The sequence below is a fragment of the Staurois parvus genome, unplaced genomic scaffold, assembly GCF_062004578.1.
Source record: "Staurois parvus isolate SC_StPar_1 unplaced genomic scaffold, SC_StPar_1.0 ptg000618l, whole genome shotgun sequence".
NCBI classification, from domain to species: Eukaryota; Metazoa; Chordata; class Amphibia; order Anura; family Ranidae; genus Staurois; species Staurois parvus.
The window spans coordinates 1,612,665-1,624,804 of NW_028318414.1; the positions used below are offsets into that span (position 1 = coordinate 1,612,665).

Below are 12,140 nucleotides of genomic sequence, written 5' to 3' on the forward strand. Positions count from 1 at the left end.
AGCAGAAATACTCTTACTAACCCATATGAGCTGAGCTTTCTTTAATTTCATTGTGAAAGTATGGTGAGGCTGCATATGCAGCAGTAAGGTAAGAAAAAAAAAATATATATACATATACAGTGGGGATCGAAAGTTTGGGCACCCCAGCTAAAAATTTGTATTAATGTGCATAAAGAAGCCAAGGAAAGATGGAAAAATCTCCAAAAGGCATCAAATTACAGATTAGACATTCTTATAATATGTCAACAAAAGTTAGATTTTATTTCCATCATTTACACTTTCAAAATAACAGAAAACAAAAAAATGGCATCTGCAAAAGTTTGGGCACCCTGCAGAGTTAATATCTTGTACTGCCCCCTTTGGCAAGTATCACAGCTTGTAAACGCTTTTTGTAGCCAGCCAAGAGTCTTTCAATTCTTGTTTGAGGTATCTTTGTCCATTCTTCCTTACAAAAGTCTTCCAGTTCTTTGAGATCTCTGGGCTGTCTGTCACGCACTGCTCTTTTAAGGTCTCTCTATAGATTTTCAATTATGTTGAGGTCAGGAGATTGTGAAGGCCATGGCAAAACCTTCAGTTTATGCCTCTTGATGTAATCCCCTGTGGATTTCGAGGAGTGTATAGGATCATTATCCATTTGTAGAAGCCATCCTCTCTTTAACTTCAGCTTTTTCACAGATGGCATCAAGTTACCATCCAAAATTTGCTGAAATTTTATTGAATCCATTTTTCCTTCTACTCATGAGATGTTCCCTGTGCCACTGGCTGCAACACAACCCCAAAGCATGATTGATCCAACCCCATGCTTAACAGTTGGACAGAGGTTCTTTTCATTAAATTCTGTGCCCCTTCTTCTCCAAACGTACCTTTGCTCAAAAAGTTCAATTTTAACCTCATCGGTCCACAGAACTTGTTTCCAAAATGCATCAGGCTTGTCTATATATTAATTTGCAAAGTTCAAACGATGATTTTTGTGGTGAGGTAGTAGAAGAGGTTTTCTTCTGATGACTCTTCCATGAAGACCATATTTGTACAAGTATCTCTTTATAGTGGAAAAGTGTACCACAACTCCAGTGTCTGCCAGATCTTTCTGGAGGGATCGTGCAGTCAAACGTGGGTTTTGAATTGTTTTTCTCACAATCCTGCGAGCTGTTCTGTCTGATATTTTTCTTGGTCTTCCAGATCTTGCTTTAACTTCCACTGTTCCTGATGACTGCCATTTCTTAATTACATTCCGAACAGAGGATATTGAGATCTGAAAACGCTTTGCTATCTTCTTATAGCCTTCTCCAGCTTTGTGAGCGTCAACTATTTTCAGTTTCAGTTTTCTAGACAACTGCTTAGAAGAACCCATGGTGCTGATTGTTGGGGCAAGGTCAGATGAGTCTGGGCATTTAAAACCTTTGAGATTGACATAACCTGGTCTTCCCAGATGATGATTGAGAACAATCCATGACACTGGCAGGTCTCAGCTTGGCAAAGGGGGCAGTGCATGCTATAAATTCTGCAGGGTGCCCAAACTTTTGCAGACGCCATTTTTTTGTTTTCTTTTCTTTTGAAAGTGTAAATGATGGAAATAAAATCTAACTTTTGTTGACATATTATAAGAATATCTAATCTGTAATTTGATGCCTTTTGGAGATTTTTCCATCTTTCCTTGGCTTCTTTATGCACATCAATACAAATTTTTAGCTCGGGTGCCCAAACTTTCGATCCCCACTGTATATATATACCAGAAGGTCACCACCCTAAGTGAAAGTATGCAAAAACTAAGAGAAAAACAGGGAAATCTAGGGTGACTATGTATACACCGATAGGTCACCCCAGATGTCCCTCTTTTTTCTCCTTGTTTTTCCATGCTTTCTTTTGTTTTCCTGATTCACAGCTGCTCCAAAAACATGCAGCAGTGAAGAATTGGATGCGCATAAGAGAAATAGCATTTCTTCACAATAACTTGGCAGCTTGAGACCTGAAAATTCCTTAAGCAAAGTGTTTCCAGATAGGGTTGTAGTTTTCTAAATTTTAATATTTTCATGTTATGTGGTCTTTCTAGATAAAAACAGTGCTTAAAGTGTTACTAACCCCACAACAGTAAAATCAGTCTGTATATGCAGTAAAGCATGCTTGCTATACTCACTGAGGAACCTAAGGGGTTAATGTTCTGCATTGTGTAAAAAGGATGTTTCTCTTCTCTGATCCTCCCCTTCTTCTACTGTCTCCAATCCATCAGCTGATAGAACACCTTGGAGACAAGCTGCACATGCTCAGTTTGGTGTATATGGCTAGAGAGGTTTTCTTTCTCTCTTGAGAGAGTGCATATGATCAGCACGGGGCCAATCAGCACTGTCCATACAGAGGGTCAGGGGTCCTGCAGCCTCATAGGACAATTAGGGGAGAATGAAAACTCCTCCTACAAGCTTTATCTGGTGTTATGCTGGACAATGATCAGCACCGGGCCAATCAGCACAGCCCAGACAGAGGTCAGGGGTTCTACATCCTCCTAGAGAAAACTCATCCTACAAGCTTTAACCAGTGCTTTGCTGATAGAATTCACAAGACTGCTCTAACTGCTGATGAGAAAAGGTATTTAGCAGTTTATATTTACTAAAATAATTGCATTTCCATGTTGTGTGTACTGTGGGAGACCAGATGTAGTGAATGCAGGGTCCTGGGTTTAGTAGTAACACTTTAAATACATTGCTGCTTTAAGCAGACATTGCAAAACAAATTATGAGGATTCTGTAGGTGAACACTGACATGCCGAGATTCTGGTGAGACAGTGCACATATAGTAGTGGCTCTAGGGAGTAGAAGTTACTCTGTTCACTCAGTCCTAACAGATTGGATTGCAAGATCTTGCTCTCTCTATGACCTCCGTGTAGACTATCTTGCAGTTAATCAATACAAGCTGGTCTAGCACTGCCAACAACCTGTGATTGGATACTGAAGAAGCAGCAGTATACACTTTGTTCTCCCCTCCTGCCAGGAAGCCTCTAGTGATAGTTGAGCAGCACTGTGCAATACAATAAACCTAATTGGTTAGTAGTCCTACCCTTTTCTGCATGGAACTTATAAATGCGTTCTATGTGAAATGCATAATGATTTTTAATACATTAGTAAATTTGTGAAACTGTTCTTTTTATATCTGCCTGGAGAGCAACATGAAGTAGAACTAAACTGTGAGCACCACAATCTGAAAACACTATATAATTAATTTGTAATATTTAAAGCAAACCCACCAAACCCTTCATGTCTCCATGCTTTATTTTTTAGAGAAATTGATTTGAAAAACACCCTCTTTGCATTTCTAGCTGCATCCATCTTGAGTAAAGGCAAATGATTCATTACTTCCTGGAATCCATCTGCCCTCAGCTCAGGCAAGCAAACTCACCCAAACTGTATTTGAGCACCACAAACTGAAAACACTATGTAATTAATTTTTAATATTCAAAGCAAACCCATCAAACCCTTCATGGCCCCATGCTTTATTTTTTTGAGAAATAGATTTGAAAAACACCCTTTTCGCATTTCTAGCTGTATCCATCTTGAGCATCTTGAGTAAGAGCAGATGATTCATTTAGCATTCACTTCCTGGAATCCATCTGCCCTTAGCTCAGGCATGCAGACAGGCGGGTGTGCTTAGCTGAGAAAACCCCTCCACCCTCCTCCAGATGAAAGATAAAAGTGCCTATGAAAAAAAGGTTAAAGCAAATAATTATAATATACCTTCCTATCTATTTATTAATGCTAGCAGCATAAGGATTAAACATAGTTAATGTTGATTGAGAGAATTTAATTTCACGTTAAAAGGATGAATTACAATGTTCTATTGTAGGTTTTGCACTTTGCATGTCAACATTATCACTATAATGTTACAGATCAAGCTCAACCAAGTCACTGTAAGCAGCTTTATTCCCTATAAAACCTGCATAAAATATTATTACCATGCTTGTAAACACTAGTCTTAGTAGCATCAGATGTAGGAAGGAAGCATTTTAACAAAGCACTTAACATAAATCTGTCACAAACCTGAGCAAATGAAATTAGGTGTATAAATGAAAAATGCACCAGCAAAGCTTACCCTTAGTATTACCTACATGTCAAAACAATCAGCTGATTTTGAGAGATAGACAGCTGTAATTAGATGCAAATCTTGAACTTTTCTATATGGCTTCATTCACACTTCATGATTTGGATTCGTGGGTAGAGTCGCAGTGATTCTGCCCACAATTCCAAATCGAATGGTAATCATTGCGCAATGTGCTTTTGGGTGCCAATATCCTCCAAACACTATGTGATTCTGCCTGTGCAGATAAGAGATGACTATAGGGGAAAGCTTTGACCAAAATTGAATAATGCCCCTGCTATAAGCGTAGACCATGCTTTCTCAACCAGGGTGCCTTGAGGTTTCTCCAGGGGTGCCTTGGCAAAATGTCTAAAAATTTCCCAAAATTTGTATAAAAGCCAGCGATGGAACAAGCTTGCCTTTTAGTTACACAAAGCCACAGGTTTTCATTGTGCACCATTATGACCTTCTAGTGTCGGTGTCCTGACAACCAATGACATCAGTTGATGAGGATATCAGCTGCCTGCACAGCATCCTAATTTGACCCTCCCCTGCTCTTCTCCATCAGTGCTGGGGTGAAACATTTTTTCCCATTTTAGAATGCGGTGCCCTTTTAAAATTATGGAAAGTTTGGAGGAACCCCATTTTAGAATGGGGTGCTTCCAGACTGTCCATAATTTTAAAGGGTGCCTTGACTGAAAAAAGGTTGAGAAATACTGGTGTAGACCATTAACATACTAGACCTCATGAAACCTGACCTGAAAACTTCCAGGATGTTGCTAGGACGTTGCTAAGAGAGGCCAAGATGTTACTGGCCACAATCGCAGGAGTGAGCTCTATCTCTTATTCATACCGCCTTACATGAGATTTCTTCCCCCGATGCCGTAGCTCTGAGCTCAATGATTGAGAGCTTGCTTCTGTGATGGTGATGGTGATGGTGTAGGAGAACAGTAATTGCTGGGCCTCTTTAAGTAACGTCCTGAGAGTTTTCAGGTCAGGCTTCATGAGGTACATAAATGGCCTAACACGTACAGCAGGGGCATTATTCAACTTTAGTAAAAGCTGCACAGTTTGTTTTTATCTACAGACGCCTCTTATCTGCATAGTCAGTTTTTTGGTAAAGGTATCCTAACCCTTTAACGCACCTGGGAGTTGCTTGAATATTTGTAAAGCCGGCCACAATTATGTTTTGCTTGTCAAATATTTTGTAAATGCTTGTTAGTTCTTAGACTTCTGTTTTCAAGCAACTACAAAATAGTGTTTAGGATCCTAAAGCTGAACTGCAGGCAGACTGCTAAATACCTGAAATATATACTATATATGCAAGCTGTTTTAATTGCCAAAGGATATGAATTTCTGTTCTTCCAGTCCTGAACCTTATACAGTCCAGCCAGATAACACAGCGAGACTGGTGACCCATCACCTCCCTGGCGCAGCTTATGATTGGATAATGAAGGAGCAGCAGCAACAGGCTGCTCTTTCCTGCTGTCAGCATGGCAGGGCATGGCTTTAGAGCACACTTGATTGGCTGCCACTACTGCCCCTCCCTTTCCAGGGTGCAGCTTTACAGAGGATCACAATAAGCTGATATCAAGACAAATTTAGATATTCACACTATTGCATTAAAAAATACATTTAATATTTTTAATGAGTACATAACTGTAAATATTGGTGGGTAATTAATCTGCTTGGGTTCTTTTTATATATGGCTGGAGTTCTGCTTTAATGTAAGTGAAATAACATCTATATCCCTTGGAATGGCACATTACTTAATTCATTAATTCATTCATGCAATAGCACATTTATTAAAGTTGAAGCAAAGAGAGAACAGCAATGCTGCTTATGGTAACAAGCAGAGTTTTAGTTGTATGTCTCTATCTACACAAGAACAATGATTATTGAAGCCACCTCCAGGTATCATAAATCAGGACTACTATATCGGCTTTCAGTGAGGTCCTTGTATATTTTCTGTGTGTGTAGCTCAGGGACATTGAATGGACTGAAGATGCCATTTCCGGTTCCATTTCACCACAGGGAGTCCTTGGCAGCAAACATTTACAACCTATTTTAATTGTCTGTTGAACAGATAAATACATGTCTTTCACGCAATGAGGCATGGCCATGTGTAATTATTGGTTGGTTGGCAAACAAATGGCTTATGTTGCTATGGTTACAGCATCGGAAATCTTGTGTATGGATACTTTAATTTTAGAGAGTTAAAATGAATGGAAATGTTCCTTTTAATTCATAATTAAATCTTGAGCCCAGTGCTCAAGTAAATATAAATATTGTTTTTTTTTCTCTGATTTCCAAGTGCAGATCTAGCCATGCACCAAAGTGTAAGGCAATAAAGGAATGATTAAAGCTGAATTCCAGGAATTCAGACACTTTGTAAAAAGTGAAGATACACTATGAGTCAAGTCCAAGGAGATGCATGACATGCTTTGCTGGAGCATACAGTGAAACACTTAGGGCTATGTGATAGGAGAGAGGCACATAGAGCAGCTATGCTGCACCTCCCCTCTGCTGCCCATTCAGAGAAGCCTTTGTATTTTATGAAGGAGTTCACATAATAGAAAGGCTTTTGTGATTGGGCAGGAGGAGGGAAAGGGTGGGCATAGCATATTAAGCGACCCTACTGTTGAAGATACTGAGAACTGGAGGGTGAGCATTGGGCTCCCAGAAATACAGTAATAGCCGTCTTTTGGGAGTATTATAAACCTGTCAAATATAAATAATAGAGATGAGTTCAGGAGATGTTATACACCTCCTTGGACTTAACTCATAGAGTGCCTTCACTTTTTACAAAAGACAAAAGAACCTAATTAATGCAGCTTTAATTAGGTTGATGACTTATATCAGAGAATTGCAGTTTGTTGACTTTACTAGAACATACACATGCCATTTTAAAGGAAAGGTTCAGCTTTGGGAACATTTTATTTGTTTCATCCATTTTTAGGGTAGAACATGTAACATGTTCCCGCTACTGCAGCTCTCTCCCTGAATCCCTCCCATGACAGGAGGCTGGGGATCTTTTCCAAGCACCCACTGTCAGATTTTAAAAAGAACACAGCCGTGCAGGGCCCCACCTATACAGCCGCACCATAAATGAATGCCTACAAGTTCTGTCAACCTTTGTGGCTAATGGCTTGTAGTTCTCAATGAGCTGCCAGCGCACTGGTGAGTGCTCTCGTAGTCCATTGAGCTTCCTGTAATTCAGTAATGCATTTATGTTTGTATATGTTTATGTATGTAGTTATTGATTTATTTATTCATATATATTTTCTACCTGTGCCCCACTTCTCATGGAGACATCACAGAAAGTGAGGGGAAACCCCCTCTCAAATAGTTGCCACTAAAACAGGTGTCCTCATTGATTTTTTTCCCCCACTATTCCTGTTTTGATAACAACTGTATGATTTTGGATTTCAGTCCCTAGACATTGGCCATAGGGACAATAAGGATGATGCATGACTGAGGGACCTGCAGAGTGCCAAGGCTCCTGTTATCTATAAACACCCACAAATCAGACCCTCCCTTTTTCCCCTGAAATGACCAGGCAACAACATTTATTTTGAAGTCGAATGGCCTTAGCAGCCTTTTATTACAAAATTGTAAATACAATATTAAATGAAAACAAACTTAGTGTATTGAATACAGTCAATGCATAACCAATTTCAAATGTAATCCTGCCAGGGCTAAGGTCTTTGAAAGCCGATATAATCTCTGCAAACCGGTTGTATCTGCCACCCAATAAAAAGGCCCCCGGCCGAAATTAAACCGCCACGGGGACAATTTAACCACTTACAGTACTACCAGATACAACCTACTTAAATCCCCGATGTTACTGAAGTATTATTAGGAGGGGACACCCATACCTAAGATTGGCCCAACCCATAACTCTCCACAATGTTGAACCAGTACTACCTTCAAAGACCCAATAGATCCCCCGCCAGCTGCTATTACAAGAAAACTACAAATACGAGAAAACAAAATAGCCAACCACAACCAAAGAACCTAGAACCCACCAGAACATGCCTGCACTGTAAAAAAAGGCAAGAAGATCCCCAACCGGAAACAAAACCGAGGGAGGGTGGGAGAAACTTGTCTACTGTTGGTACGAGCTCTGACAAGAGCTCCCTCCCTTCTACACACTATAAGACACTCCCTATGCCTCAACCCTTTCAATCCTATAAGCCCAATACATTACTGAAAAATCACCCCACTAATACTCTGCCTTTCCTGCATGCCCCAGTCATGTTGACTCTCCTCTTAGCTTCACTCAGATCCAGGCCATTTACTTTAACCCAGCAGGGAAACAGACAGCAATGAAAACAGCAAGGATTCTGATGCTTCCTACTCTGTCCAAAACAAAATGTTTTGGATATATATATAGTTATTTACTAGACTACATATAAAGCCAAAAATTAAGTTTTTTTTTTCATTGAAATAGAATAGGAAAGGGCTAAAACCGTTGTCAATTATTTTTGCCATCTGTGTCCTAAAGGGGAGACTTCCCTTTTCTTCCTGTCCTGTAGAACAGCAGAAATAACCTGAACAAGCGTCCCAGTTGGATGATTTCCACTTTATTCCTGTTCTAATGACAAATTAAAACTTGGATTTTATCTCACCTTGAGTCCTGGTAAGAGTTGTCACCAGGACAAATAACAAGAACATCTTCCCAACACAGGCATCAATTAAAACTTGATGGGGGTTCTAACTACTCCCCACTGTGTCCAAAAAAGTAAAAACAAAGATTCAGCTTACCTTTGCAAAAACTAATAAAAACACTAAACATGATAGATACGCTTTAAGCACTGGATTGTACAAAATGCCTCCACTCTTTACGTGATTAGTAAATATAAGCTATTCACCAGCTGCTAAGTAAAGACATTCCTTGGCTTTACATTCCCCTGTGCTTCCATCATCATCATCATCAATTCAAGCATATCAGACAAGCCTGGAAAGCACTGAGTGTGGCACGATCCCATGCGCCCTCAACACTTTGATCTCACATGCACATGCGCCTGTTGAACAGAATTGGATAATGAGAACAATGAAATCTGTGTGATAGTTACACAACTTTGATAAACTCATATTTTTGCAATTTCTTTCTCTCTTAGATTCCTCGGTACATTATTACTCTTCATGAGCTTCTGGCGCACACACCTCATGAGCATGTGGAAAGAAAGAGTTTAGAATTTGCTCAGTCCAAATTGGAGGAGCTGTCAAGGTAAGCCATTTGTACATTAGGGAATGATCTTATTTTATCTCTTGACTACAAAACATGTGGTTCCAGTGCAAATGGCAAATTAGCCATTGCGTATTATATTTATATGCAGAGTTCCAACATACTCCTGAGCATCTTACAGAGTACCTAGACCTATTCATGTTAGATCATGCCCCATTGAATAAAGAGTATCTCTCAGGGATGCCTTTGCTTAAACTGGTTGTAAAGGAATTAAAAAAAAACCAAACAGACATGTCTATACTTACCTGATCTGTGCTATATAATTGCACAAAGTGGCCCCAATCCTCCTCTTCTCTAATCTCCTGCCGTCACTCCTGGCATCTCCTCTCTGTTCAGTGCCTCCAATAGGAAGCCGATTCCAATGGGGGCACTTGTGTGGGCTCACTCCCGAGTCCTGCTGCTGTGTCCATTAACACAGACAGCAAGACTTGGCCCCACCTCCCTGCTCCCTCATCACTGGAGCTGATTGACAGGAGTGGGAGCCAATGGCTCCCATTGCTATCTGCCCAGGGAAGAGGTACAAAGTCAGGAGATCCACAGCTCTTGTGCTCAGCTCTGGATCATAATGGGGCTCAGGTACGTAAAAGGAGGGGTGAGGGGGGAGTATGTGACACAGAAGTTTTTTTTACCTGAATGCATAATACAATGGATTCAAGTAAAAAACCTTGAGGCTTTAGAACCACTCTGAGACTGATTTTACAGGACTAAATACTTGCCATAACATTTGAGATGATTCCTCTCACCCTGTTGTATTATTTTATTTTATTGGAGAGGGACCAATAGGAAGTGTTGGAACAACAGCAGAAATATAGAGATATAAGAAGCCCAAGGGCGACCCAGATCACCAGAACCTATAAATAACTGAAAATAACTGAAATATCAATACTGGGTGGTTGAATCCTTAAAAGTGGACCTGTAGTATACTTAATATTTGTATTTAAAAACAAACCCCTAACTTGAAGTAGAACTACTGATTGTCCAGTGTGGCCAAATATCAGTTGCGCAGCCATCTTCACTGAGATTATGTGACCAAAGGGTCACCTGATGGACAGTGAAGAGAGACGGGATATTGGAGTATGTTGCAAATGTCTCTTGTCTTCTTGTTTATAAAGAGACTGCTGCTTTTAATATAGTTTGTGGAGTTGCTTTACTAAAACTGGAGATCGCAAAATCTGGTGCAGCTGTGCATGGTAACCAATCAGCTTCTGACTTCAGCTTTTTCAATTAAGCTTTGAGAATAACACCTGAAAGCTGATTGGTTACTTTGCAGAGCTGCAGCAGATTTTGCACTCTCCAGCTTTAATAAATCATCCCCTGTATGTCACCTTTCAATACCCTATGGGGTTTATTTACTAAAGCTGGAGAGTCCAAAATCAGACTCCCTTCTGCATAGAAACCAATCAGCTTCCAGGTTTCATTGCCAAAGCTTCATTGAACAAGCTGAGGTTAGAAGCTGATTGGTTTCTATGCAGAAGGGAGTCTGATTTTGGACTCTCCAGCTTTAGTAAATAAACCCCTATGTGTCCTTCGAGCACATTCTAGATCCAGTTTAGTAGACTGCAATTAACATCCCAACGTTGTTACAGTTTATTGGTGAACACTTACAAGAAACCTTTGCAAACACAAGAAGGAAACACAGGAGGTATGTACTAAGGCTGGAGCGTGCCGAATCTGGTGCAGCTCTGCATAGAAACCAATCAGCTTCTGGGTTTTATTGCTAACATTTAACTGAACAAGCGGAAGTTAGAAACTGATTGACTACCATGCACAACTGCACCCGATTCTGAGTGCTCCAGTAAATCTACCCCACAGACTCCATTCCCTAGTGGTACTTGAACCCAGGACTCACCATGCTGCTACTAGAAGCCATGTCTTGAGTTTTGAGCATTTCAGCTCTTTTTTTTCTTTTAATAAAAAGCTCTACAAAATGTGGATTACTTCCTAATGAGGATGCTTTTAAACTGGATGAACTAGTCTGTAATCATCTAATGCAGTTCTAAACAGATTAATTCATTTTTCAAGCAAAATCAATATTGAACTTTATGGGATGCTGTGTGATATGAACTGGGCAGCTACAACCCTTACTGCATATGTCAGGAAAAACCTGCAAGTGTATTGTACTGTGTAGCAGACAGTTATTGCGAGACCCCACAAATAATTTAATTAAATTTGCAGTGTTGCTAAGGACTAAAGGAGAATATTAAAAAAGCAGTAGCATGGCAGTACGCAAGCCTTTTCTTTTTTTGTAAAGGTGCTGTACAAATATGCATTGTTTTCTGCTGGCTTCGGGACCCTGAATAATAAAAATGAATAGGGTTGTAAAGAATAAAAAAGCTGGGAGCAGAGCATAGTCATGTGACTGGCTGTCCTCAAATCACAGAGCTCTCTGCTGTGCTAAGCAGAGATAACTGCATGGGGCATCGGCAGCTCCACCCTTCAGCCCACATTTTTTTGGGGGGATTTTCTTTTAGTTTCACTTTCAATGATAATGGTAAACAGGACAAATAGGATGAATCTCTGTAACGGGGACACAGACAGCAATAAAAACTGACAAGCGTTCTAATCCCTCTCCACTCTATCCAAAACTAAAAAACATTTGGCCTTTAGTTATACTTTAAATTAATCATATTGATAAATTACCAATGTGGAGATCATAGTAGGATGTGATAATCATCCTGGCAGTGTGCCCTAAAAGCATTTAGAAAACTTGCATTTCGCAATAATGTTTCCTTAAAATACATCTGATACATAATACTTCTACTTTTGGTTGAATGGCCCATCAGTGTTTGGATTTTTTTTTCCTGAGTTGAAGTGTGTAACTTTTATC

At 39.9% G+C, this 12,140-nt stretch overlaps 1 protein-coding gene across 1 annotated transcript in view; it reads left to right on the forward strand.

Annotated features, from left to right (window-relative positions):
- The window catches only part of RASGRF2 (Ras protein specific guanine nucleotide releasing factor 2), a 454,295-nt gene that overhangs the window by 247,782 nt on the left and 194,373 nt on the right, over positions 1-12,140 (forward strand). Inside the window, exon 8 of the mRNA XM_089693224.1 lies at positions 9,186-9,295. Coding sequence (XP_089549350.1) covers positions 9,186-9,295 — 110 coding nt within the window. The remainder of the gene's footprint in view (positions 1-9,185; positions 9,296-12,140) is intronic.